General features: G+C 53.7%; 2 protein-coding genes across 2 annotated transcripts in view; one reads left to right on the forward strand and one right to left on the reverse strand.

The window, feature by feature from the left end:
• RXRG (retinoid X receptor gamma) overlaps window positions 1-27,749 on the forward strand; it is a 138,602-nt gene that overhangs the window by 20,639 nt on the left and 90,214 nt on the right.
• On the reverse strand, window positions 15,672-25,941 carry LRRC52 (leucine rich repeat containing 52). The gene is made up of 2 exons (XM_008153102.3): window positions 25,071-25,941; window positions 15,672-16,110 (listed from the first exon to the last, which is right to left on the reverse strand). Exons 1-2 carry the CDS (start codon window positions 25,690-25,692, stop codon window positions 15,785-15,787), a joined length of 948 nt encoding a protein of 315 aa, XP_008151324.2. The 5' UTR covers window positions 25,693-25,941; the 3' UTR covers window positions 15,672-15,784.

The following is a 27,749-nucleotide window of genomic DNA, read 5'->3' on the forward strand; positions in this document are numbered from 1 at the left end:
TTGGTTGTGAGGGGTCAGTGTCTGAGTCGAAGGCATAGGCAGGTGCTTGGTCCTTCCGAGATGCTCTAAGGAACAAACTTCTCCTCTTTGGGGACAAGTCTGCCGTTCACGGCATCTCAGCATCCGGGGGTTACTGGGCTGTTGGACACGGTCGCCCCGCAGAGGCAGCCCCGAGAATGGGCCCTGAGAAGGCGGGGCGATGCCGAGGTAAAAGGAAAAGTGCTTGTCGTGGGAAGGCATGCTGGGCCCTGGGGAATCCTCACTTGGGTGACTGCACACCCACCGCTTCCGGCTGTTCCATGACTCATAGGTGGAACCCGATTAGACCAGCAGGAGCACAGCCAGGCCACTGGGCCCAGTTTGACCGGCAGGTTCTTGCTGTTTCCATTGCCTTGCTGGTGAATGCAGCCGGGAGGGCGGGGTCGGGCTGGGCCGGAACCTCCTGTCCCGCCCAGGCTTCCTGGCTTTCTCCGGCCACGTGCGTGCGGCGAGCGGCTTGTACGCAGAGCAGAGCGCAGTCGAGCTCCCAGGACAGAGGATGGAAACGCTGCGCGGTGCGATGTTGATTTGGGTTTCATGTCAGGTTTCGACCACACCGCTAGTTGCAGCTCTTAGCGCCGAACCAGCGTGGGCAGAGCTGCGCTTGTCCTTGGCCGGGATCCAGGTGTCACTGCCTCCAGGTGTCTGACTTCAGGTACATTTAAATCTGTGGCTTAGTGAGCGAATGGGATCAAGAGAGAACAATGAACTCATTCCCGCCCAGAGCCTTCCTCCCGAGCCATCTAAAAGCCCTGCCGGTGGCTCAGCTGGTTGGAGTGTCATCCCATAACCCAAAGGTTGCACGCTTGATTCCCGGTCATGGCACGCCCAGGCTTCCGGTTCAATCCCTGGTCGGGGCCCATACAGGTGGCAACCTATCAATGTGTCTCTCTCACATTGATGTCTCTCTCTTCCTCTCTCTCTCTAATCAATAAACATATCCTTGGACGATGATAAAAACAAACAAACAAACAAACAAACAAACCAATAAATAAGAAGCAGGCCTCTGGGATGGCAGCTGCTCCTGGTCTGAGGCTCCAGGAGGAGAAGGGACTAGAGCTGCTGGTTGAGCTGCGCCCGCGCCAGAGGGAGGCATTTCAGGAAGCGAAGCGGGAGGGCGAGGCTGAGAGGCGGCGGCACTTGGAGAGGGTGGGCTTGACCCTGGCGGTCCTGTGCTCTGTGGAGAGTCGGAGGGGTGGGGGGAGGGGACTGGAGGAGTTCTATTATCACCAGGAATGAGATGTTCCCTTGGTGTCTTTTAAAGAAATCGCAGCAAAGATTTCAATTGCTTTTCAGATCTCGTCAAAGACCAGCTTGCTCTTTCTTCGGCGTCGCTGCCTCGCTGCAGGGGTCAGCTTCCCACATGTGGCAGGAGTTAAAGAGCCAAGATGCTAGTCCCGGATTCACTGTCATGTGCCGTGCGGTCGGGGAGGGGTCCTCAAGGCGCTGAGTCCACGCTCAGGGGTGCCCTACGACCTCTTTGGAAGGGGCCACCGAGGGGATCCCCTCATCGCCTCGCTCTGCAGGCGGTCACAGCGAGGCCGGGATCTGAGGGGCTTCAGCCTGAAGTTCCTCCTTCCCCTAGAAGCCAGCTCCCCTTGGTGCCCGCCGACACCAGCTCTGTGCAGGGAGAGCAGCAGCTCAAAGGGGCGGGTCTTTGCAATTTCGCCCTTTTCCTGCTTGTGGTGAGCAGGGCTTGTGACCTGATCCTGCTGGTGTAGCGATTGGGCTGCAGTGTGACCGGGGCTCAGGAACCAGGCACGGAGCCATCGGGCCTGGCCGGACCGCTGACCTTGTCCCAGAGAATCCCTGAGACTCGGGCGGGTCGGGGCCGGGACCGGAAAACCGGAGGCCAGGGCGGGCTCTGGCGCGTGAGGGTCTGGGGCGCAGGCGGCATCGGCCGAGATGCGGGTTTCCCCTGCTGGTCTCCGGGCTGTCAGTGCAGGGCAGGGAGCTTCCGTGCGAGTCCAGATGGGCTCCCGGCAGCTGACGGAGGGAGCGGCCCCGCGGCTCGAATGTCGGAGCAGCAGCAGATTCCGTTCTTTCTTGTCCCGTGAGCTGCTTCCTTCCACACGTGAGGCAAGGCGCTGCCAAGTGAGCCACACGTCCATTCAAAGCGCTGCCCGGGCCGGTTCCCGCCGTCATCACAGGAGGGGACGTACACACACCAGTCCCCCCGGGGCTGCGCCTTCGTTCCCCGAAGAGACCCCCGGGAAGGAAGGTCCCGCCTGGATGCACACGCTGTGGAGTGTGCGTACCTGATGGCCTCACCTCGCGTGCACTGTGTATCCCTCAGGACTCTGGGTCGCAGGCAACGGTTAAAACGCCAAGTTAACTACCATCGCCATGTCACGCCTGTGTCACTGGGAAGACCCTGGCCATGTTGCTGAGGCCTGATTGTGTATCAAGGCCCCCCCCCCCGCTCCTATTTGGCTGCCGCGTCTGTGTGGCGTCCTGCAGGCCGAAAGGACTGAGCAGCCGGGCAGCACAAGGCATTGGAGTCGGTCTGAGCCGCCTTTGCTGAGCCGGGTTTCCTCATCTGTGAGGTCACAGCACCTCCGCAGAGTGTTGCGTGGATGTTAATGTCGCAGAGAGGAGTGCGCCTCTGTGGCTGAGCGTGGGCTTGGGCGTCACACCGACTCCATCACCACGTGACGTGTGTGAAGTGAGGATCGTATGGCGCCCGCGTTACGGGCTGTTGGGATGTGAGAGCTGCAGTGAGGTGGGCAGGACCCCTGTGGGGGGCCTGGCACAGAGGACCACCCAGTGCAACGGGAGCTGTTATTTGAGCAGAATTTTGAAATGTGACCGTCAATGGTTTGCATGACAAGATGAACTCAGGCACAGGGCGTGGCCGGGAAAGGGGGCAGCTTGGAGTGGGCAGCAAGCAGGCCAGGGTGGTGCCCTGGAAACCATCTCCGCTCCTCGTGGGGACAGACGCTGGGGGTCAGGGAAGCGCCTGCGGCAGCCGGGTCAACCTGCAGGACGTTCTGGCGGGGGTTTGGGAAGTGTTCTCTTCGTAGAATGATGGCGCCTCACGCGTGCCTGTTCCTCCATCACTCTCACCGCCTTGATGCCCTCAGAGTCAGTCTTACCCCTTCAGTGGAGGCAGAGCTTCCTTCTCTGAGGGTGGAGCCAAATTTAATGAGTAAGGAGGGGGATCAAGTTGAGTAAAGGATTCAGATTAAACATACAAAACAAAACAAACAAACAAACAAAAAACAACAACAAAAAAAAGAAAGAATAAGAGAATTCTCCAGAAAAAGAGCTAAATGAAATGGAGGTAAGGAAGCTGCGGATTGGATCAGTGAATGAGAAGACAAGGTAAGAAAAAACCACTTAATCAGAGAACCAAAAAGAAAAAAACAATGAAAAAACAGGACACCTTACAGGAACCATGGGACAACATGACATATAACAATATTCACATAATAGGTGTGCCAGAAGGGAAAGAAAGTGAGCAAGGGATAGAGAAAGTGAAGAAATAATGGCAAAAACTTCTCTAATCTGGTGAAGGAAAAAGTCATACAAGTTCAGGAAGCACAGAGAGTCCCAAGCAAGAAGAACCCAAACAGGCCCATGCCAAGACACATCATAATTAAATGCCAAAAATTAAAGACAAAGAGAGAATCTTAAAAGCAATAAGAGAAAAGCAAACTGTTACCTACAAAGGCTGTCAGATGATTTCTCATCAGAAACTCTATAGGACACAAAGGAATGGCATAAAGTGTTCAAGGTAATGAAAAGCATGGATCTGAAACCAAGATTACTATACCCAGCAAGGCTTTCATTAAAAACTAGAGGCTCGGTGCACGAAATTCGTGCACGGGGGGCGGGGGAGTGTCCCTCAGCTCAGCCTGTACCCTCTCCAATCTGGGACCCTTCGAGGGATGTCCGACTGCCCGTTTAGACCCGTAACCGCTTCTGCCTGCCAGCCTGATCACCTCCTAACCACTCCCATGCCAGCCTGATTGATGTCTAACTGCTCCCCTGTCAGCCTGTTTGCCCCCAACTTCCCTCCTCTGCTGGCCTGGTCACTCCTAACTGCCCTCTCCTGCAGGGTTGATTGCCTCCAACTGCCCTCCCTTGCAGGCCTGGTCCCTCTCAACTGCCCTCCCTTGCAGGCCTGGTGCCTCCCAACTGCCCTCCTCTGCTGGCCATCTTGTGGTGGCCATCTTGTGTCCACATAGGGGCAGGATCTTTGACCACATGGGGGCAGCCATATTGTGTGTTGAAGTGATGGTCAATCTGCATATTACTCTTTTATTAGATAGGATAGAGGCCTGGTGCATGGGTGGGGGTCAGCTGGTTTGCCCTGAAGGGTGTCCCGGATCAGGGTGGGGGTTCCCTTGGGGTATGGGGCAGCCTGAGCGAGGGGCCTGTGGTGGTTTGCAGGCCAGCCACGCCACCCTGGCGACCCAAGTGGAGGCCCTGGTATCTGGAATTAATTTACCTTCTACAATTGAAACTTTGTAGCCTGGAGTGGAGGCCTGGGCCAGCCAGGGTGTGTGGAAAGCTTTGCTTCTTCCATTGCCAGGGGCAACCCTAGCCTCCCGCTCTTTCCAGCTCTGTGGCTGCCGCCATTTCTGTTTGAATTTGTTTACCTTCTATAATTGAAACTTTGTAGCCTTGAGTGGAGGCTTAGGCCAGCAAGGAAGCCAAGTGGAAAGCTTGGCTTCCTCCATTGTTTGGGAAACCCAAGCCTCCTTCCTGCTCTCTGTGGCTGTAGCCATCTTGGTTGGGTTTATTTGCATACTCGCTCTGATTGGCTGGTGGGCGTGGCTGGTGGGCGTGGCTTGTGGGTGTAGCGGAGTTATGGTTAATTTGCATATTACTCTTTTATTAGGTAGAATAGATGGTGAAATAAAGAGATTCCCAGACAAAAAAAGGCTAAAAGAGTTTATCACCACCAAAACAGCACTATAAGAAATGCTAAAGGGACTGCTGTAATAAGAAGAAAGAGAGAGAGAAAAATGTAGGTATAAAGAATTAAAATGGCAATAAATAAGTACCTATCAATAAGAACCTTAAATGTAAATGGATAAAATGATCCCATCAAAAGACATAGGTAGCTGAATGGATAAAAAAACATGATCCAATTATATGCTCTCTACAAGAGACCCACCTCAGAGGAGAGGACTCACACGGGATGAGAGTCAAGGGATAGAATATATTTTTCCATGCAAATGAAAAAAAACAAACCAAAAAACTGGGGTAGCAATACTCATACCTGGCAAAATAGACTTCAAAATGAAGGCCAGCACAAGAGACAATAAAGGTCACTAGATAATACTAAAGGGATTGGTCCAACAAGAGGATATAACCCTGGTAAACAGATATGCACCAATATAGGAGCATAAATGTATAAAAATATTTCTAGAGGACTTTAAGGGAAAGATCCACAGCAGTACAGTCATAGTAGACACTTTAATACCCCACTGAGTTCATTGGATAGATTTTCCAGACAAAAACTTAACAAGGAAACTATGACTCCAAAGGACACACTGGATCAGATGGATTTAATTGATATTTATAGACCATTTCATCTCAAAGCTGCAGAATATATAGTCTTCTCAAGTGCACATGGGCCACTCACAAAGATAGACCACATGTTAGGACTCAAAACAAGTCTCTACAAGTTCAAGAAGATTGAAATCATATCAAGCATCTTCTCAGATCACAGTGGAATGAAATGAGAAATCAACTACAGTAAAAACACTCAAAAACATTCAATAGACTAAATAGCATGCTATTAAACAATTAATAGGTTACCAATGAGATCAAGAAAGAAATGAAAAACTTCCTGGAAACAAATGAAAATGAACACACAACCAAAAAGCTATGGGACACAGCAAAAGCAGTCCTGAGAGGGAAGTTCATAGGACTACAGGCCTACCTTAAAAAACAAGGAAAATTAATAATAAACTATTTAACCCTACAACTCAAAGAATTAGAAAGCGAACAAGACAATCCCAGAGTAAGTAGAAGGAAGAAAACAATAAAGGTTACAGCAGAAAAAAATGACATAGAGACTAAAAAAAAAAAAAATCAATGAAACAAAGAGCTGGTTCTTTGAAAAGATAAGATTGATGAACTGTTAGCCAGACTCATCAAGAAACAAAGAGAGATGACCCAAATAAATAAAATCAGAAATAAAAGAGGCAAAGTAACAATTGACCCCACAGAAATATAGAGTTGTAGGAAAATACTATGAACAACTATATGCCAACAAGCTGGATGAAATGGACAAATTCCTAGAAAAATACAATCTCCCAAAACTGAATCAGAAAACCTAAATAGGCCAATAACAACCGATGAAATAGAAGCAGTAATAAAAAAACTCCCAGCAAACAAAAGCCCGGGTCTAGATGGCTTCATAGGGGAGTTTTACCAAACATTCAAAGAACTAACACCTCTACTCCTCAAATTAGTCTAAAAAATCCCAGAGGAAGGAACACTTCCAAGCACTTTTTATGAGGCCAGCATTATCCTAATTCGAAAACCAGATAAAGTCACTACAAAGAAAGAGAATTACAGGCCAATATCCATGATGAACATAGATGCTAAAATCCTCAACAAAATATTAGCAAATTGCATCCAGCAATATATTAAAAAGATCATATACCATGATCAAGTGGGATTTATTCCAGGGAAGCAAGGCTGGTACAATATTCCCAAATCAATAAACGTGATACATAAACAAACCGAAAGACAAAAATCACATGATCATATCAATAGACACAGAAAAATCATTTGACAAAATCCAACACCCATTTTTTGATAAAAACTCTCAGTAAAGTGGGAATAGAGGGAGCATGTCTCAACATGATAAAGGCCATATATGACAAATCTACAGCAAACATTATACTCAATGGGCAAAACTTAAAACCATTTCCCCTAAGAACAGGAACAAGACAGGGATATCTGTTCTCATCATTCTTATTCAACATAGTACTGAAAGTCCTAGCCACAGCGATCAGACAAGAGAAATAAAAGGCATTCAAATTGGAAAGGAGGAAGTAAAACTCTCATTATTTGCAGATGACATGATATAGTACATAGAAAATCCTAAAGACTCCACCAAAAAACTTCTAGATTTAATAAAGAAATTCGGCAATGTAGCAGGATACATAAGTAACACCCAGAAATCGATGGCATTTTTATACACCAACTAGAGGCCTGGTGCATGGATTGTGCACTGGTGGGGGGCGTGGCCTGTGGGGATCAGCCCAGTGTGGGAGGGCCGCTCATCCAGATCAGCTGAGTGGTTGTGGACCCACCATCTGAGCGGCTGCTCCCACTGTGGGAGCGCACTGACCACCAGGGGGCAGCTTCAGTGTTGAGTGTCTGCCCCCTGGTGGTCAGTGCACATCATAATGACTGGTCGACCAGTTGTTTTGGTTGTTCTGCCATTCGGTCGCTGGGCTTTTATATATATAGATAGATAACGAATTCTCAGAAGGAGAAACTAAATAAACAATCCTATTTACCATTGCAACAACAAGTATTAAGATACTTAGGCATACACTTAACCAAGGAGGTAAAAGACTTATACTCGGAAAACTATAGGACATTGAAAAAAGAGATAGAGGAAGATATAAACAAGTGGAAGAATATACTGTATTCATGGATTGGTAGAATTAACATAATTAAAATGGCCATACTACCCAAAGCATTCTACAGATTCAATGTAATCCCTATAAAAATACCAATGGCATATTTCACAGATCTAGAACAAATATGCTAGAAATTTATTTGGAACCAAAAAATCCTCCAAATGGCTGCAGCAATCTTGAAAAAGAAGAAAAAAGTTGGAGGGATCACAATACCAGATACCAAGTTATCCTACAAAGCCACCATAATCAAAACAGCCTGATACAGGCACAAGAACAGATATATAGATCATGGAACAAACATATAGATCAATGGAACAGAACAGAGATCTCAGAAATCCATTGTGCTCAATTAATATTTGACAAAGAAGGCAAGAGCATACAATGGAGTCAAGATAGTCTTTTCAATAAATGGCGTTCTGAAAATTAGACAGATACATGCAAAAAATGAAACTAGACCACCAACTTACACCATACACAGGAATAATCTTAAAATGGATAAAAGACTTAAATATAAGCCGTGAAACCATAAAAATCCTAGAATAAGCCATAGGCAGCAAAATCTCAGATATCTCTCATAGCAATATGTTTATGGATACATCTCCTAGGGCAGTGATGGCGAACCTATGACACGCGGGTCAGCACTGACACGCGTAGCCATTTCTGATGACACGCGGCCGCTGAGGTGGCCGCATGCCGGGGATGAAACATTTGCTGCTCCTGAGGATGAAACATTTGCGAAACATTTTTTCCTCAAAGTGACACACTACCCGAGTTATGCTCAGTTTTTTGGTGAAGTTTGACACACCAAGCTCAAAAGGTTGCCCATCACTGTCCTAGGGCAAAGGAAACTAAGGAGGAAATAACAAAGGGGACTACATCAAAATAAAAAGCTCTGCACAGCAAAAGAAAAAGGGAGCCCGCTGTATGGGAGAACATATTTGGCAGTGATCCATCTGATAAAGGGTTAATATCTAAACTATAAAAGGAACTCATACAACTTAACAAAAGGAAGACAAACTATCCAAGTAACAAATGGGCAAAGGGCCGAAACAGATGCTTCTCCGAAGTGGCCAAGAGACACATGAAAACATGCTCCAAGTCCCTGGTCATCAGAGAGATGCAAATTAAACGACAATGAGGTGTCCCTTCACTCCTGTCAGATGGCTGCCATCAACAATCAACAAACGACAGTGCTGGCGAGGATGCGGAGAAAAGGGAACCCTCCTGCACTGCTGGTGGGAATGCAGACTGGTGCAGCCACTGTGGAGAACAGTATGGAGTTTCCTCAAAACATTAAATATGGAACTGCCATTTGACCCAGTGGTCCCACTTCTAGAACTATATCCTAAGAAACCCGAAACACCCATCAGAAAGAATGTACTGGTATGCACCCCTATGTTCATAGCAGCACAGTGTACAATAGCTGAGATCTGGAAACAGCCCAAGTGCCCATCAGCAGACGAGTGGATAAAAAGCTGTGGTACATTTACACCAGGGAATACTATGCAGCAGTAAAAAGAAGGAACTCTTATCCTTTGAGACAGCATGGAGGGACCTGGAGAGTACTATGCTAAGTGAAATAAGCAGTCAGAGAAAGACATGTATCACATGACCTCACTCACATGTGGAATCTAATTAACAGAATAAACTGATGAACAAAATAGATCCAGAGACATGGAAGCATGGAACAGACTGCAGAATCTCAGAGGGAAGGCGGGGTGGGGGGTGGGGAGAGATTAACCAAGGAACTTGTATGCGTGTGTGCATAACCCATGGACACAGACGATAGGGTGGTGAAGGCCTGGTGCGGGGGCAGGGATGGGCCAGAAGAGGTCAGGGGGTGAAAAGCAGGGGACAGCTGTAACAACAATAAAGATTCAAAAAGGGTACCGATGCCTGGGCCGGAATCCCGGCCAGTTCTCTCCGAATCTGCGGGTGGCGCCTGGTGGAGTACGTACCAGCCTCCAGGTGCTTTCCTGGGGCAGCCCAGGTCCAGCTCGCTGCTCTCCTCTGAAGCCAGGCTCCCAGCCCCTCCCCTGGGGAGCTGGCTGTGGTTTGAATTACTGTGTATTGGGCCTGTTTTTCTGGGGTGTTGACGGCAGTAATGTGTAGGAATCAGCTTTTAAGAGGGTGTGGATGTCTTAAGGGCCCAGCCATGTTTCAAAGAGAGAGTTTATTGTCCGAGATTGCCCTGCAGCCGGCCAGGCTGTTTGGGACACGAGGTGTGCCCAGGAATAGAATTTTCCCTGCCCCAGGTCACTGGCGCCATCTCAGGACTGACAAGGTTCCCCGAGGACCTAAAGTATTTATAGCTCTTACAGTATTTCCGCAAGGTGAGCTCTGCTGCCAGGGACCTGACGTGGGGCCACTGAGAGTCACGGAGCTGGGCTGCTGGGCAAATGCCTCCAGCAGGGAGAGGGGCAGGCACCCTTCCCGGAGAAGGGAAGGGGGGAGGCTGGGGCACCTGCCAGGCCTCCTCCTTCACCTTGTCTGCCAAACGTTGCAGAGGAGTCAGCTGAGACCCTTTAGAAACATACTTATTGAGGTGTAAGTTACATACTGTAGACTTCATCTGCCTTAAGCGTACTAGTCAATGAGATTTAGTGAAGTCACAGGACTGTGCAACCTTTGCCACAATCCACTTTTCGACTCTTTCCACCACCCAGGGAGGTCCTTCCTGCCTGTTTGCATCGGTCGCTGCTCCCAGCCCGGATCCAGGCAGCCACAAACTGTCTGGATTGCTGAAGCTTTATGACAAGTTTTGCAACTAGTGAGTCTCCGTCCTCCAACTTTGTTCTTATCTTTCTTTCTTTTTTTTTTGTTTTGTTAATCCTCACCTAAGAATATTTTTTCCATTGACTTTTGGAGAGAGTGGAAGGGAGGGAGAGGGGGAGAGAGAAACATCAATGTGAGAGAGGAACCTCGATTGGTTGCCTCCTGCACGCACCCAGATCGTGCGGGAATGAACCTGCTACCCAGTTACGTTCTCTTTGCCGCCAGAGCTGACACCAGCTTCGCCTCCACGTCTGGCTGCTGCACAGAACCGATAGCCCTTTTATGGTCTTACTGGTCATGGACGATTCGTTTGGCCTTATTTTCTAACATGAGCGTTGAGACGGCCTGGATCAAAGCCACAGGCTTTGAATTTGAATCCCAGGAATGAACACCTGTTAGCAACAGAAACAGGCCAATGGCAGAATCGTGCAAAACCAAACGTGGAAAAATTAATTCTGTTAATTTCCTTAACACGCAGTCTTTTTCTCTGGACAGAGAGGGAGACCAGGTTGGGAGAGAAAACACGAACCAGGCGTCAGGAAGACCTGGTTGCTGACCCTCTCAGTCCTGCCAGGTCCGAGCCAGGGGCAAGGGCGATGGTAGCCCTGGAAACCTTGGTTTTCTTCCCCACGACGGGACAGCAATCCCGTCCGAGCTGTGGCAAGGCTTAGTGAGTGGGCAGCCACTCAGCGACCGCGGCTGTGTCCTGTGGGGCCCGGTCCTCCCCTGCAGGCGGCCCGGGTTGGGAACTGTTACAAGCCAGGTGTCCCAGCCCTGGGTGACCTTGACGTCTCGGAGTCAGCAGCTGTGTAGGCGGAGCTGAGCGGAGGGTCCTTGCCACAGGCTGTTCAGACACGCTGCCCGCAGCCCCTTGAACGCAGGCTCCCCACTTGCAGTTCTCACTGCCCCGTGATGGCACCTTAGCATCACTTCCCCTCGAAGCTCTTCTCTTATGGAACCTAATCTCCTCCACCCCAGTCCCACTCACCCTTCATTTATGGAACCTAATCTCCTCCACCTCAGTCCCACTCACCCTTCATTTATTGAACCTAATCTCCTCCACCTCAGTCCCACTCACCCTTCATTTATTGAACCTAATCTCCTCCACCTCAGTCCCACTCACCCTGCGTTTAGTGGGCTTTGAAGCGTATTTTAAGTATATGTAAGCGGTGTGGTGTGGCAAGCACTCACTTCGTCAGCATCCGGTGTGTGAGGCGCCTCCTTTGCGGCTGGCTTTGTCCTGGGTGTGCAGGTGCCCTCTCAGAGCTTCGTGGCATTCTGGCGGGAAGGTGGGGAGATGGCACTTCTTACCTTTCAGACCACTGTTCAGTTTATTTACCTGTTACATTTGATTCTTGTCTGAGGTCACAATAGACCATGTATGCTTGTGCATGTGTGCATGTGCGTGTGCACGCACATGTGTGCAGCGGATTTTGAGGGCCTGTAATTCCAGGCAGAGGGAACAGCCTGAGCGAAGGCTCTGCTAACAACAGCAGGGTGGCCAGGAGGCTGGGCCCAGTGAGCGGCGGGGACCTGGCAGAAGATGATGTCAGCGGGGTAAAGGGAGGGTAGGGGGAGGGGAGGCAGATCTCTAGGGCCTGGTGGGATGTTATCCGGATTTGGCTTTTCCTGAGTGGTGTCCTGGCTTTGAGTGTCATAGCTGGTTCTCATTACTCTCCCTTTCCCCCTCAGCATTGTGTTTTGTGATCCATCCATGTTGCTAAGCATCCATCTAGTCAGTTGCTTGTAACAGTTCCCTAGCACTCTATAAATTTCACCCCTCTTCCCAATCCCCGTCACCACATGGAATACCGCGGTCGGTGCCCATGTGTGTTCCATTATGGATGCGTGCGATCACGTCTGTGGGCTTACTGGGTGGCAGGGCGGGCACTCGCTGGGTGTGACCTACGTCCTGCTAGGCCGCTCTCGGGCGGGCTGTGCACGTCCCTTCTGCAGTGCCCTTCCCGGGACCCCACATCCCTGCCAACGTGTGACACTGTCCAGCTGTCACTCTTTGCCAATCTCACAAGTATCCGGTGCCGTCTACTGCTTTGCTTCGCGTTTCTCTGATTACTAAGGAGCATGAGCATCTGTCTCCATGCCTGTTGGTTTTGGAGGTTTCTTCTTTGATAAATTGCCCACTCATGTCCTTGGCCATGTTTTCTATTGGGATTCTTGTATTTTATTTTTGACTAGAGGCCCAGTGCACGAAATTCGTGCATGGGCGGGGGTTGGGGGGCAGGCGTCCCTCAGCCCAGCCTGCACCCTCTCCAATCTGGGACCTCTTGTGGGATGTCCTACTGCCTGGGATCAGGCCTAAACGGACAGTAAGACATCCTTCTCACAATCCAGGACTGCTGGGTCCCAACCGCTCACTTGCCTGATTGCCCATAACCACTTCTGTCTGCCAGCCTGATTACCCTCTAACCATTCCCCTGCCAGCCTGATTGATGCCTAACTACTCCGCTGCTGGCCCGATTGCCCCTAACTGCCCTCCCCTGCAGGCCTGGTCACCCCTAACTGGCCTCCCCTGCTGGCCTGATCGCCCACAACTGCCCTCCCCTGCCAGCCATCTTGTGGAGGCCATCTTGTGTCCACATGGGGGCAGCCATCTTGTGTGTTGGAGTGACAGTCAATTTGCATATTACTCTTTTATTAGATAGGATTTGCGGGAGTTTCTTGTATATTCTGGAAAATTTCTGTAGTTGATTTCAGAAGGTTAGGTGTGAGGCGGCCTTTAAGGTACTCAAGTCTAATCACCCCATTTTATGGTTGGGTAACTAAGGCCCACACAATAGAGTGATTTCGTAAGATCACACGCATGGTGGGAAGCTGAGGCTAGACCCTGGTCCTTTCCCACCATCTCGTGTGAAGGAAGCGGGGTCCTCGTGAGGCAGGACTGAGCAGAGGTGAGAGGAGCTGCCTGGCTGGTTGCCCTTCGTTGCCTGCGTGCGGGCACAGGGCCACCTGCCCCGAGACCAGCGCTGGACTCCAAGGCCCCTGCAGTCCCTGGGGCCCAGGTGTGAGCATTCTACCCGCTCACACGCCGCCACTTTACTTCAGGCCTGTACCTCCTCATGTGTGACCCGTGTTCCTGACATGTTAGTGCGATTCACCCCGAGGACACACTCAATGCAGAGGACAGCCCCGCCCCTCCTGAGGACCGTGCCCAGGGCCCCTCATTTCATGAAACACGCCCAGGCCGTTTCCCTGGCCACCTGGCTGACCTCTCCCGTCCTGGGTCGGTCTCCCGCCTGGAGCGTCCCCTGCACAAACCTCACTGTCACCAGAGGTGCTCCGTCCGCTGTGCCATCCCTGGCTCTTCAATGTCGGGGCGGACGTGGCCTCTGCCAGTTGGCCTCCGGCTCCCCCGGGACTCAGGCCAGGGCACAGCGGAACGCAGAAGCGGCAGCGAGTCGGGCACCCTCGCTGGGCACTGCCCTCCGGCTCGGTGGGACCCCTCTGTGGAGGGCGGTTGAAGACTCCTCTGGAAGGTGCCACCTAGACCAGCCATCTTTCCCTTAAAAGCCCACTCATTTTTACCAGCTCCGCACACAGTTGCGTGGGAGGGTTGTAGTCCCACAAAGCGGGGGTGAGAAACGCCTGTCTCCCCTCCCCTGCGGCTCCCCTCCCAGGGCGGGCACTGACACTCGGCTGGCTTTGTGGCATCGCTGAAGGGCATGCTGCCTGTTCCCAGGTGACCTTTCTGCTTCAGGCACCGTCTGTGGACGTCCTGGGCGACGAGGAGGAGGTGCCCGTCACCCCCTGCCTTCTGCACGCGCCCCTCCCCACGCCCCGTGTGGGCAACAGCTCGGGGGTTGCCTGCCTCAGTGACTGTGCTTCGCCGTCTGAGGTCTGAGTCAGCATGTGGGCGCTGCCTTGGCTCCTGCCCGCCGCTCCCACCTCCCCTTCCTGTTCACTCATGGAATTGTGTCCACTGTCCGTCTGACGAAACACTGACATTCCTGCACTTCTTCCTGCTCCCACTGCCCTGCACTGCCCCCCCCCCCAGCACTGCAGTGAGGCCGATTCCATTTCCTGTCACCCTTCCCCCCCCCTCCCCGACAGCCACAGCGGGCGTTCTAAAGCCCACACAGGGCCTGCGAGCCTCATGCCCAGAGCTCTCGGGTGTGGGGTCCGCAGGGGAAAGTGCAGGCTCCCGCCACGGCGGGCAGGACGCAGGCTTGTCTTCCTGGCGCCCAGACTGCGTTTGCCGGCTGCAAGGTTGGGGCCACGAGACATGTGATGCAGTGACGCGCCATTTCCAGGCCCAGGCAGCTGAGCTGTGTGCCCAACACCTCACTCTCGGCAGGGAACCCCGGACTGTGGTCCAGGGCCTGGAGCTACAGGAGGGAGGAGGGCTGCCCTCCCCACACCGGACTCCACGCCCGTGAGAGGAAGTCTTCGTCCTGCTGAGCCAATGACACTCTGGGTTTACCTGTTACTGCAGCACGGCCTGTCCTAGCCCTGAGTGACAGGTGCATCGGAGGCCCTGCAGGGTCCGCCTCCCTTCCCTCTAACACAGTCTCTCTTCCTTCCCTTCGCCTGGACCCCACTCTCACGGCGCCAGCCCGAGGCTGCCCACAGCGCCGGGCCACTCCGCTAGCCCTTCAGGAACCACAGCCACTCGCGGCGCACAGAGCGCGGGCGTGGGGGGCAGGCAGCCTGGGTTCCGCCTGTTCTGCCTCCCTTCAGCTGTGCGACCCGGAGCTGGTCACTTAGCCTCTCTGAGCTTCAGGCAACGACCACCCGGCCTGGTGCTGAGGGCTGGCCCGGAGAGCTGTGTGTGGGCCTCCCTGCTCTGCTCTGAGCAGGGCTCACACCACCAGCTGCTGGCTATGTCGCGAGACATCTCTGGTATGTGTGGGGGGCAGCTTCCTGTGGGCCTTGGGTGGCTTTGCGGCGGCCTGGCTGAACCTGCCCGGGCCTCACTGTCCCTGGGAGCTCCTGTGAACGCTGGGAGCCACTGTGGTCATCACGAGAGGGAGCGTGGAGGCGCCCACGGGCGAATTCCTTAGTGTCAGCGCTGTCACTGCGTCTGGTATTTTCCCCCCTTGATTCACTTTCTGCTGGACCCCCCTCCCCAACTGCTCACACTTGGAGGGCTCACCTTCATCCTGTACTCCCTGCCCCTCCCTCCACGGAGGGCGGACGAGGTGCTCATTCAACACCAGGCTGCCTGCTTTGGCGCGACTCCCTCAGCCCTGGGATGCTGCCCCCGTGTTTCCAGACTTTTCTGCCATCAGAACTTTATTTTACTAATAGGCTCCAGCCTCTACGACAGCTCAACAGGAGTGGGGGCGGCTGGGAGAGAAGGGGGGCCTGGAGGGCAGGCCTGAGAGTGGCCCCTGGCGCTAGATCAACTGAGGGAAGCCGTCCTGGCCGGAGTCCGACCTCCTCTGGAAGATGCGCCTGCTGACCTCCACGGGCTGCCCGTGCTCGTCCTCGTCCTCCGCCTCGCTCGACTTGCGCCGGGCGTTCTGGTAGACCACGGCGCACACGCCCGTGAGCCAGGCGGCCACGGTGCCCGCCGAGAAGATGCAGAAGCCGATGAGCAGCAGGAAGAGGTAGTCCTGCTGGTCCAGGTGGGTGATGCACATGTACCGCAGCGGGTTCCCCACCTGCGTGATGGGCCAGCCGGCCAGCTCGGTGGGCTCCACGCACGTGGCGTTCTGATCGTCTAGAGGAGAAGCACAGCAGGAGATGGTGAATGGCGGAGCCCCAGCGTCCTGAGGTCAGAGGGCACCTGGAGAGGCTGCCTGGACCCTGGCTACTCAGGGTGTGGGCTGGGGGCATCACCTGGGCCTCATCAGAATGCAGCATCTCAGCCCCCACCCAGCCCTCCTGGGTCAGGGTCTGCAGCCTCATGAGACCCCCAGGTGCTCTGTGCACAGGAAGTTTGAGAAGCGTGGAGCCCGGGACCGCCTCCTGCCCCAGCTTAGCTTCCTTCTGGTCACCTTCTGGTCTGAAAACGGGCTTTGCTTCCAGAAGTCCTCAAAGATCCAACCACCACCACATGGCGGAAAGGTTTGGAAACTTAGCCAGATGGCCATGGGCGTGGACACTCCACGGCCCACCTTGATGTTCTCCATCTCCCTCCCTCCCTCCCTCCTGGGGACCCAAGCTGTCTCTTTCTCTACACTGTGCCTGAGCCCAGCCAGGACCACAAAGGCCACCCAAGGCATCACAGCCACTTGTCTCAATGCTCTGGGACCAGATTCCCGGAAAGCCTACTGTGGCTTCCCCGTGCACTGCCTCCCCAGCCAGGAGGAGCCAGGGTGGTAGGGAGAGAGCCATTTGGGGAAGCATCACTGGCTGGTCACATGCTCCACACGCATCTTCAGTCCTTTTTAGCAGCTGACTTTGCGGCCCGGCTCCTTCTCTGAGCACCTCCCATATCAAGCCCCGTGGACTTCAGAATAAAACAGAAAAAAAAAGCGAGCCCTGGGTTCAAGTCCAGACTGTCATGTACGCATTTTGTACACATTAGCGGGATGGCCGGCTCTCTTCCTGAATCCCAGCCTCATCTTAGCCGAGCAGAGAACGACACCTCTTCTCAGAGTCCTGGCGAGGATGAGCGGCCGGGGTGGGGGGCCGGGGGGACAAGCTGTTGAATGAACTGCAGGCATCACTCCATGGGGCTTACACTCAGGGTGGGACCAGGGCTCGAGTTAGCAAGGCTCAAAACCAAGCAGCTAGGATTTACCACGTTCTGATGACATGCTAAGGGACGCACACATGCTCTCTCATGGGATTCTTAGAACCACCCGCACACGGGACATTATCATCCTTTTTTATCCAGAAGGAGACAGACTTAGAGCTGGTTCGCATCTTGAAGGTTCCAGATACCCCAGGATGCAGGCAGCACGGGGAAGATGAGAACGTCTGACTGAGCGATCCCAGCGTGTTCTGCAGAAGGGGGAGCCTCAGAGCTGGTGCGGAGGGCAGCTCCCCTAAACTCGGGGTGGAACTCCAGACCCTGTGGCGTTGCGCTCCTCGCTCAGGGAGTGAGGGGTATCTGTTTGTGTTAGTGGAAGCAGGGGAAGGGAGTAAGGAACAGTGACTGGAGCTGACAGCAACCTGGAGGGAGGCCCCTTCCCTCTCGCCTTGGGGAGATCGCCTCGGGGAGAGGCGCCCAGGCGTCCACACTCTGTCTACAAAGGGGCTTCTTTCCTTCCTCTCCTCCCCTCTGTCACAGACGCCTGGCTGCATCTCCTCCCAGGGGACCTCTCCCCAGCACACCCACGGTAGGCCCTCCTGGAGGTGACACGGTGTCCCTGGAGGTGCAGGGGCCCAGCGGCCACGTGCAGGGGCAGCGTCCAGCTCAGACAGGACTAGGCCTCGGCCTGGCCGCTCTCTCCTGCCACCCCGCCAGCTGGGGGCGTGCAGGAGGCAGCCAGTCAGTGATTCTCTCTCATCACTGATGTTTCTATCTCTCTCCCTCTCCCTCTCCCTTCCTCTCTAAAACCAATAAAAAATATTAAAAAATAGTAAAGTCACCAGTTAAGTGTGCATGTGTCAACTTCTCCATGTGGTTCTGTCTGGTTTAGCTTTACGTGTTTTCCAGCTAAGTTACCAGATGCCTAGGAAGTTATAACTGTCACCTCTTCCGGGACAGTTACCCTTCCCCCCGAACCTTTTCTCCTCATCTCAAGTGCTCGCCTCACATCGACTTTGATGACGTTGGAGGGCCGGGTGGAGTTTCTTCAGGCCAGGCGTCCCCTGTGCGGCCTTCCCCACCCTTTCACATTTACTCTTCCATGTTCCTATGTGTAAGGTATAGTTCTGTGAGCAGCGCGGAGCTGGAGTGTGCTTTTCATCCAGTCTAGCGATCCATGTGTTTGAATCAGCCCATTAACATTGCTGTTCGTTTCTGTTCACCCTACTTATGTCCCTTTCCCTCTACTTTGTTGCTTTCTGTTGTCTTATGTCATTTCCTTTTTTTTTTTTTAATGAATCTTTATTGTTCAGATTACAATTGTTTCTCCTTTTTCCCCACATATCTCCCCACCACCCAGTTCCTACCCGCCCCTCTTCCCTTACCTCCCCCCCCCCCGCTGTCCTTATCCATAGGTGTATGATTTTTGTCCAGTCTCTTCCCATACTCCCCACACAGACACCCCTTTCCCCCTGAGAATTATCAATCCACTCCCATTCTATGCCTGATTCTATTAAGTTCACCAGTTTATTCTGTTCCTCAGATTTTTAATTCACTTGACTTTTAGATTCACTTGTTGATAGATATGTATTTGTTGTTCATAATTTTTATCTTTCTTCTTCTTTTTCCTCTTTTTAAAGAATACCTTTCAGCATTTCATATAATGCTGGTTTGGTGGTGATGAACTCCTTTAGCTTTTTCTTATCTGTGAAGCTCTTTATCTGCCCTTCAATTCTGAATGATAACTTTGCTGGGTAGAGTAGTCTTGGTTGTAGGTTCCTGCTATTCATCACTTTGAATATTTCTTGCCACTCCCGTCTGGCCTGCATGGTTTCTGTTGAGAAATTAGCTGATAATCGTATGGGAGCTCCCTTGTAGGTAACTAACTGTTTTTCTCTTGCTGCTTGTAAGATTCTCTCTTTGTCTTTTGCTCTTGGCATTTTAATTATGATGTGTCTTGGTGTGGTCCTCTTTGGATTCCTTTTGTTTGGGGTTCTGTGTGCTTCCTGGACTTGTAAGTCTATTTCTTTCATCAGGTGGGGGAAGTTTTCGTTCATTATTTCTTCAAATAGGTTTTCAGCATCTTGCTCTCTCTCTTCTTCTGGTACCCCCATAATTCTGATGTTGGTTCGCTTGAAGTTGTCCCAGAGGCTTCTTACACTATCTTCAACTTTCTGAATTCTCTTCTCTTCATGCTTCTCTGGAAGAGTGTCCTTGGCCTCTTTGTATTCCAAATCTTTGAGTTGATTCTTGCAATCCTCTAGTCTGCTTTTGGGTCTCTGTATAATATTTTTTATCTCAGTCAGTGTATGTTTAATTTCTAGTTGGACCTCATTGAATTTATCGGCCTTTTCCATGAAATTCTTGAAAAACCTTATAACCGTGGTTTTGAACTCTATGTCCAGTTGCTTGTTCTCCTCCATTTCTTTGGTTTGTGATCTGTTTCCTTGCCTTCTCATATTCTCTGCTTCCCTAAGTTGGTAGGGTAGTTTTGTGTACTAGTTGTCCTATTGGTTCAACGGGTCAGCCTCCCAGTTACTTGAGGTGGACACTCTTGGTGTACCCTTGTGTACTGTGTGTCCCCCAGCAGGAGCTACAGCAAGGGCTAGTTTTCTCCTCCTTTGCTTGGGCGGTTTTGGAGCAGTCTGACTGGAGCTGCAGTTGGTTAAGCTGCTCCAGAACAGGCCATTTATATGCAAAAGCCGCTGAGTGGAGCTGGGGCGGGTTTGTAGAATGTGCGGGGCGGGGCCTCAGGGCTGGGCGGGGTCTCAGGGCGTCACTAGGCTGGGGCGTGGCCAACGGCGATGGCTGCCGTCAGCCGTCTCTGCCTTTCCACGTTTCCAAGTCCCTGCGCCCCGCGCTCCAGCGCAGTAAACAATGATTGCTGGGCGCACCACTGCAAAAGTCACTCTCACTTTCCCACCCGATGGCCGAGAGTCCAGCTTCTCCCCGTAGGTGCCTGGGTCCCCCGAGTGTCCCCAGAAACTGGATTTCAGAGTGATCGGGAGCTTGTCTCCCTGCGGGTTGAAGAAAAGCCGCGCACCCAGCCGCCCGCCACCGGCCCGATTCGAGTGCCTCCGTACCTCAGCTTTTCAGCGATTGTGCTTCTTTCTCTTCTTAGTTGTAAATCTTCCACTCAGCCAGCTTTCCCGTGGTTCTGGGTGGTAGACGTTTTTGTCTTTTAGTTGTATTTTTGAAATTGTTGTGTGAGGCAGCAGATTAGTTGTTTAACTATGCCGCCATCTTGGTTCCTCCCCGAGATCTTCTTGGTTCCTCCCTGAGATCTCCATTTCCTTTTTTAAATGGTCCATCCTTCCCCTAGTCTGGTATGATGACTTCGAGGTTATAGAGCCGTCTGCTGGCCTGGGGTGCCTGATGTGTAGTTAACCCTTTCACCCCCCAGGTAGTTTTAGTCATTCCCAGGCTACAGAGTGAATACACTGTTTGTAAAGTGTCCCCTCTCTGGCTCGCCTGATCTCCTTGCCTCTTGACCAAGAGCTACCAGGCACCGTGTGCACACGTGCACGCACGGCTCAGGGCCTCGCTCACAGCACACAGGTGACCGGGCCCCTGCCGGCCTTCGCTCCACCCCATTCCATGGCCAGGGCATTTGCCCCAGTTAAAGCTCCTAGCTATAATTACAGGCGTCATTAATGTTTAAGTTCTTCCTGCAAATAGTTCCTAAGGAGACATAACCTACCCCTTGTTTATTTCCACGTGTAGCACGCTGCTCACAGGTGGAAAGCCATGTGCCGGAATCCGATGCCGGGAAGCAAGAGTTTCTGGGACCAGGGCTACACCTGCTCGTGCAGGCACCCAGGGAGCCCCTTTCAGAAATCCAGCCTGAACCCCATGGTTCCGAGAGGAGCTGCTTCTTCCCTTGGTCTGTCGAAGGGACTGTGGCTCAGCCTACGTTGCACGTTCCCCAGAGGGTCACCACAGCCCTTCGTGGCTGGTCCCTGGCTCTTTCCAGCGGCACCCACATGCTGCTGGGTCACCCCCGCACGGGGAGCTCTTTCCCCCAAGGGAGACGAGGCGGCCCGGCTGGCTGCTTTGGCCCACCGTCCACTGCTGCCCTGCAGGCCTGAGCACATGGGAACAGAGGGGCCGTACCTGGAGGCCTGGCATTCCTGAGCTCCCAGGAAACTAGGTCACCTGCTCAGGGATCTCACCTGGACTGAGTCCGGGAGACTCACCAGGACCCTTCCGGAACCGCAGCTGGCCCCCCATCGTTTCTCGGATTTTCTGGATGGTTTAGGGTCATTGACTCAGCTGCGCGTCGGCCCCTCACTGCCCTCCTGAGGCGGCCCGGGCTGTCAGCTGGAGGGAGCCAGGCCAGGTGCTAGTGAGAAGGTGGGGGGCATGCTGGCGGAGCACTCGCCAGCCAGGAATGCCTGCTCCCAGCGGCTCCCCGCCTGTCCCGCCAACTGCAATCCCTGATGGAGGAGATTGTCGGTGGAGAGTGCGGGGACCTGAATTCATTCTGGAAATCTACGTTTTGGCAAGTCATGGGTGACTTTCTACTTTCTGGGTTGAAATGGGGCCATTGTCCAATGACAGCTGCCTTGAATGCAGGACTAAGATGTTCTCTGCTCAGACGCCCTCGAATGACATGGACCCGAAGCAGCCGGGCCCGAGCCATCTGCCCGCTGCAGACGTCCCGGGGGGCTCCGCCCGGCCTCTTGGCACTGCTGCCCAGACCACAGCTGAGAGCCGACACAGCGCCCCTGGCCTGAAACGGTCCCCTCCCGCCCCTGGGACCTGCCCCTTCCGAGTTCTCACCGTTTCTGACTGTCCCCTGTCACATCGCAAATGCCCCGTGAGGCAGGCGTTTTGTAACATCATCAACCACTAACATCCCAGCACGGGTCATGCTGGAGCAGCTGCTGTGGGTCTGGAACACAGGCCATGGCCACAGGGTCCTCACAACGTGGCCAAGGTACACCTGCGCCACCCCCCCCCGCCCCCCCCCCCGCTCTCTGGTCAGAATCTCTGGACTTGGGGTTCCTGGCCGGTTAGAGCTTGAGAACCACTGGTTAAGCAGGCCAGGCCTGGGAGGAAAGTCTGGGGCCTGTGGGCGGGGGTTGGAGGTGTCATTCTGGTCAAGTAGAGGCAGGAAGACAGGAGGCCCCCTGGGAGGCAGACTTAGAGGCTGCCTGCTTCGTGATCACACCCCTTAATGGTGTGACCAGGGCCTCATCTCTACGGACACCCCCCTCGGCACCGACCATCGAGGCGCAGCTGGGACCCTGTCTGCTGACCAGTAGCTCCCTCTCACTTCATCCCAGGGCCCCTTCCCTCTGTTTCGGTCCTTGGGCTGCCAGCCGGCAGTGGCCTCAGAGAGCGTCTCACCCGGCTCCCGAACCCCGAGCACAGAGGGGCTTGGAGACTCAGAGAGGGCCTCGTCCCGAGCCACCTGGGCAGCGCGGGCACCGGCACCCGCTCTCTGGCTGTGTTTCCTCTCACTGTGTCCCTAGGCGGCCTCATTAGAGACAGGAACTGCGACCTCGTCCTCGGTGATAAAGGACCCCAGCAGCTTGTCCGCATCGTGGACGTACATCAGCGTGTGAGCGGACTGCGGACTGCGGGCTGCCCCGTGGCAGTGGGGCGTGTTGAACTTGGATGTGGGGAGGTCGCCATGCTGTGAGGAGCTGGGTTCTTAAGCAGCCTGAATTCAAAGGGGGCTGGCCAGTGCGGTGGCCACTAGCCATTCCCGTGGCCGTTCAGATGAAGTGAGTGAAGTAAGCGGGACAGTCCGTCCCTCAGTTGCACGGGCCAAACTCAAAGAGCGCGAGGCCCCACATGGGCCACATGGGCCCTGGACAGGACGGCTCGGATGGAGATGGGCTCTGCTGGCAGCGCTGGGCCGGACCTGGGGGTGGCGGGGCAGGGGGCGCGGAGGCCGGGTCCTCTGCCCAGGAGCGCAGCGTCACGTGCGTTTCTGAGAGCACCCCAGAGGCTCCGACCCGTCCGCGCGAGCTCAGTGGCACTCCCACCTTCCGGCAGCAGCGACGACTGGAAAGTGATTAGAGTCCGGCAGGAGCTGTCCTCTTGGCGGCCTCTGTGGTCTGTCCTAACTTCGAGAGCGCCCGGCAGCCGGCACAGACCGCGCCCCTCCACTGCCGGGTGTTCGGGCTCCGAAGTGAGTCCTGAGCGCTAAGAACTGGATGGTTTTCGGTGCATCCGGAGACGAACTCACCAGAGGGTCTCTTAGGTAAGACCTTTGGCAATAGCATCCACCGTTCGCTATTCCTACTCAGTGTAGTTACCATGAAGTCTGAGGAATGAGGCGCCCTCTACAGCCGCTCTGGGGTGGGGGTGGGGGGGCGTGAGCTTGGCCGACAGGTGACCTGGGAAAGACACGTCTCCGCTCTGCCTGGGCCTTTTGTGTGAGCGCCTCTCCATTCTCCCCTGGACCCGACTTCCTTCAAGGTGCCAGGGTAGCTCAGCTACCTGGATTTCCCAGGAATCCCCTCCTCGCTCTCACAGAGCTGATCAAGGTTTAGGGGCACTTGTGTCATTTAGGCCAGAAGTTCTTGTCGTTTCGTAGGGTCCTCTTCAAGGTCAAAGCACTTTGGGGGACCCCGAAGGGTGAATCTGAAATGGCTAATTTCAGCCCCGTGGGAGCAGGGGGCGGGGAGATCCGGGGGCAGAGGTATTGCTCGGTTCCCTCCACATCCCCAGCTCACACTACATTGGTGATTCCTTCCCCCCGGGCCATGTCTGCCCCACAGTGGGGCTGACCTCCTTGCCCTCGTCCCTCGAAAGCCACCTGCGTGTCCACACCTGTTTCTGGAGGTGGGGCTTGTCTTTAGGTGAAGATTCAGTTCCAGACTCAGCAACAGCCACCTGGCTCTGCGGGCCACGCCCAGCCCCATGGCCCAGGCTGAGGCCAAGCCTTGATCTGGGTTTAGGTTTTGTTCTCAGGGTCTGAACTCCCGTGTCCATAACTTGCCCAATACCCAGCTCAGTCCTAGGTAGGTTGGTCTGAAAGACGAGGGAGGAGGCACCAGGGTGCCAGGGGCCATGGCAGGAGGGTGGGGACAGTGGAGAGAAATCTACCCGATGAGAATTTTCCTGTGACATTGACGTCTCCTGCTGGGATGGTGGGCACGGGAGGCCCATTCTCCCAATTCAGGCCGCCCCCGTCTGCCATACAGGGGAGCGCCTCGAAGACAAAGGAGCTGTCCTATCGAAGCCTGTCCCCTGCCTGACCCTCGCCCTCTCTCACTGTCCAGGTGCCCATGTGCCCCTCCTTGCCTATCAAACTCCCCCCTCTGTACACCACACCGTTGGATTTCTACTGCCTGTGAGAGACTGAGGGTACTTAGATCCGGAAACATCGGGTCACTGAGCCTAAACAGCTCCCCAGTGGAATACAGTGTCCCTGTATTCCTTTGCCCTACTGGTCCTTCATCCTTTCCACACACATTGTTTCATGGTGTCACGACACCTCTGCATGTTTGGTAACATTATTGTCCCCACTTTATGGGTCAGGAAACTGAGGCTCAGAGAAATTGAGTTCCCAAGGGCAGCTAATGGGCAAGTGCTGAGTTTGGGACTAGAACTCAGCTCCTTGAATTCCTTATTACCTCTCCAGTCAACTCACGGATGGCCCTGCAGAGCAATAAGAATGCTTTCAATCAGCTTCCCTCCCATCCTGACCAGCTCTTTTTCCATTTCATCATTATTATTTTTAAATATTTTAAAATTGATTTCAGAGAGAGGGAGTGAGAGAGATAGAGACATCGATGAGAGAGAAACATCCATCAGCTGCCTCCTGCACGCCCCCTACTGGGGATCCATCCCTCAACCCGGGCATCTTCCCTGACGGGGGATCGAACCCGTGACCTCCTGGTGCATGGGACGACACTCAACCACTGAGCCCCACCGGCCAGGCCGAATATCTTTTGACTTCCCCTTTTCTGGAACCCATGGGTCCGACTCCAGCACACCCTCCCCCACGCCCATCGCGCCCTCACCTGGGTGCTTCAGATGGGACACGATTAAGTAGATGGTGAAGTCCAGGAAGGAGCAGTTGCACTTCCAGGGGTTCCCGCTCAGGTACAGGGTCTGCAGCGTGAGGAGGTGTTGGAAGGCACTGTGGTCCAAGGTCTGCAAGCCGGTGTTCCTGAGGTCCAGGAGCCTCAGGGAGCTGGTGTTGGCGAAGGTGTGCTTGTTCAGAGTCCGCAGGTGCGGGTTGTTGGCGATGCTCAGCTGCACCAGGTTGCCGAGCGTGGAGAAGCTGTACGGGGAGATCCAGCTCAGGTTGTTGGAGCTGAGGTCCAGGTAGATGAGCCTGAAGACCCCAATGAAGGTGTAATCCATCACCTCGCTGATCAGGTTGTCCCGACAGTCCAAGTAGACGAGGTCGCTGAGGAGTCCGAGATTCATGGCTGGCAAATAGGTGATGCTGTTATTGTTCAGGAAGAGCCGCCGGGTGTTCAGGGGGATGTCAGGGGGGTACTCCGTTAACTGGGTCCCCGTGCAGATCACTTCCTGGGCTTGGCACTGACAGTTAGGTGGACACTTGGAGCCCGACACCAGCCCCATTCCAAAGGAAAAGAGTAACCACCTGGGCCCAGGGCCTGAAGCGGGGGACATAGTAGGCAGCCACGTGTGACCGCTCTCCTTCCGCCGTCTGGGACAGGCCGCTGTCCCTCCGAAGGCTGCGGAGGGGCGGGCGGGGGAGGGGCGCCGGAAAGAACCAGCGGTCTAGCTTTGTGCGGAGCGACTTTCCGTTACAGGAGAAGCGAACAGAAGCTGAAACGCGAGGCCGCCCAGCCCGGTGGCTGGCTCCCAGGCTGCCGCTGGAGGCCTGCCCGCCTGAAAGGTCTCCCCCTGCCCCTCGTCTGCAAGTGACAGGGAGCCGGGGCAGCCACGTGACAATGGGGTGGCCAGTTGACCCCTTTGTGATGTCAGCAGCTCAGGGGACTGCCTGGCTGAGGAGCAGGCCCTGCCTCGCCTGGGGGTGTGTGTGTGTATGGGGGGGTGAGTTTGGGTAAGGGGCTGTCCCTGGGGGCGTGGGGGCTGCAGTGAGAGTGTGTGTGTGTGTGTGTGTGTGTGTGTGTGTGTGTGCCCACGCCAGCGCCCCACGACAGAGGGTCAGGTTACACTGGGCCCCTGATCCGCGGGCAGTGGAGGGAGCAGGGAAGTCTCCAGTCCAACTCCCTGCCTTCCTGAGGCGCCCGAAGTGACTTAGGTTCCTCCTCAGAGGGGCTCTCCCTTGGGTCCTGAGTGTAGAAGGGTGTCAATTTTTTGGGTGTTGTCAGAGAAGATGGGGGGGGGGGGGAGCGTCCTTTGAAATGAGCCAGGGTGCCCTCTGACTGCTCTCCTAGTTTGCACAGCGCCGTCTGCATTTGCAACATATGGGTGCGCTGGTGTTTTTAAAACCATTTGGACAAGTATGAGCCCCTCCCCTTAACACAAAACCCAAATGTGTTTTAAAAATCTGAGTGCGATGATATGAACCATCTCTTAGCATTTGTATTCTCCTAAGACTTTTAAAATCGTGAGTGCGTCTAGCGTGAGTTTATACTATCTACCTGCCGGGTGTGGGAGGGGGTCTTGGGACGGATGGAGGGGAGAGCCCCTTCGGGTTAGAATGTGTCATCCACTTAGGAAAATAGGATTTCGTTCTTTAAAACATTCAAATCGAACTTGGCTGTGATTGTTAATAAAGTAATGAAGGCTATATTTAGCTGAGCACGGGGCCTGGCCCCTGGTGGGTCATAAATATTTATTGAGCGGCGGATGCGGGAACGTCCCTGGGGGTTGGTTCTGTCTCCTGCTTCGGTGCCAGGAGAGCCATGAATAAGCCGGTGGACAGCGGGACAGCGGCCGTGGCCGACGCCTGATTGTTTACTTACTCAGCATTCCCCGGTGACGGCCGGGAATTAAGATGATGACTTGGGAGTGTTTACCAAATTGAAAGTGACCTTATTTAAGTAGAAAATGCAAACACTTAAAATAATGACCCAAATGATCATTGTGCTAATTGAAGCAGGTCCGTCTGACTGGGGACTCGCCCTCTCCCTGTAATTAACAAAGGTTCTTGCTGGACCTCACATGGTGGCGCAGGAGAGGAAGCTGGCGCAGGGCGGCCATGGCGCCGAGTTCAGGTCCAGGCCCCTGGTTTCCTCTGGGGCCGGGGCTGCGGTTAGGAGGCGGGCCATAGGGATGCTTTCCGCAGTGTAGGCTGTCTCCTTTTTTTTTTAAATTGAATTTAGCCCTAGCCGGTTTGGCTGAGTGGATAGAGCGTCGGCCTGGAGACTGAAGGGTCCCAGGTTCGATTCCCAGTCAAGGGCACATGCCTGAGTTTTGGGCTCAACCCCCAGTAGAGGGTGTGCAGGAGGCAGCTGATCAATGATTCTCTCCCATCATTGATGTTTCTAGCTCTCCCTCTCCCTTCCTCTCTGAAATCAATAAAAATATATTAAAAAAAATAAAAAATTGAATGTGTTGGGGTGACATTGGTTAATGAAATTATATAGGTTTCAGGTGTACAGTTCTATAACACATCATCTGTATATTGTGCTGAGTTCACCACCCCACGTCCAGTCTCCTCCCATCGCCATCTATCCCTCCTCCGCCCTCTCCCACCGCGCCCCCTCCCCTCTGGTGCTCACCACACTGCTGGCTGGCTATGAGGGTTACTTACA

The sequence above is a fragment of the Eptesicus fuscus genome, chromosome 22 (genome assembly GCF_027574615.1).
Source record: "Eptesicus fuscus isolate TK198812 chromosome 22, DD_ASM_mEF_20220401, whole genome shotgun sequence".
Taxonomy (NCBI): domain Eukaryota; kingdom Metazoa; phylum Chordata; class Mammalia; order Chiroptera; family Vespertilionidae; genus Eptesicus; species Eptesicus fuscus.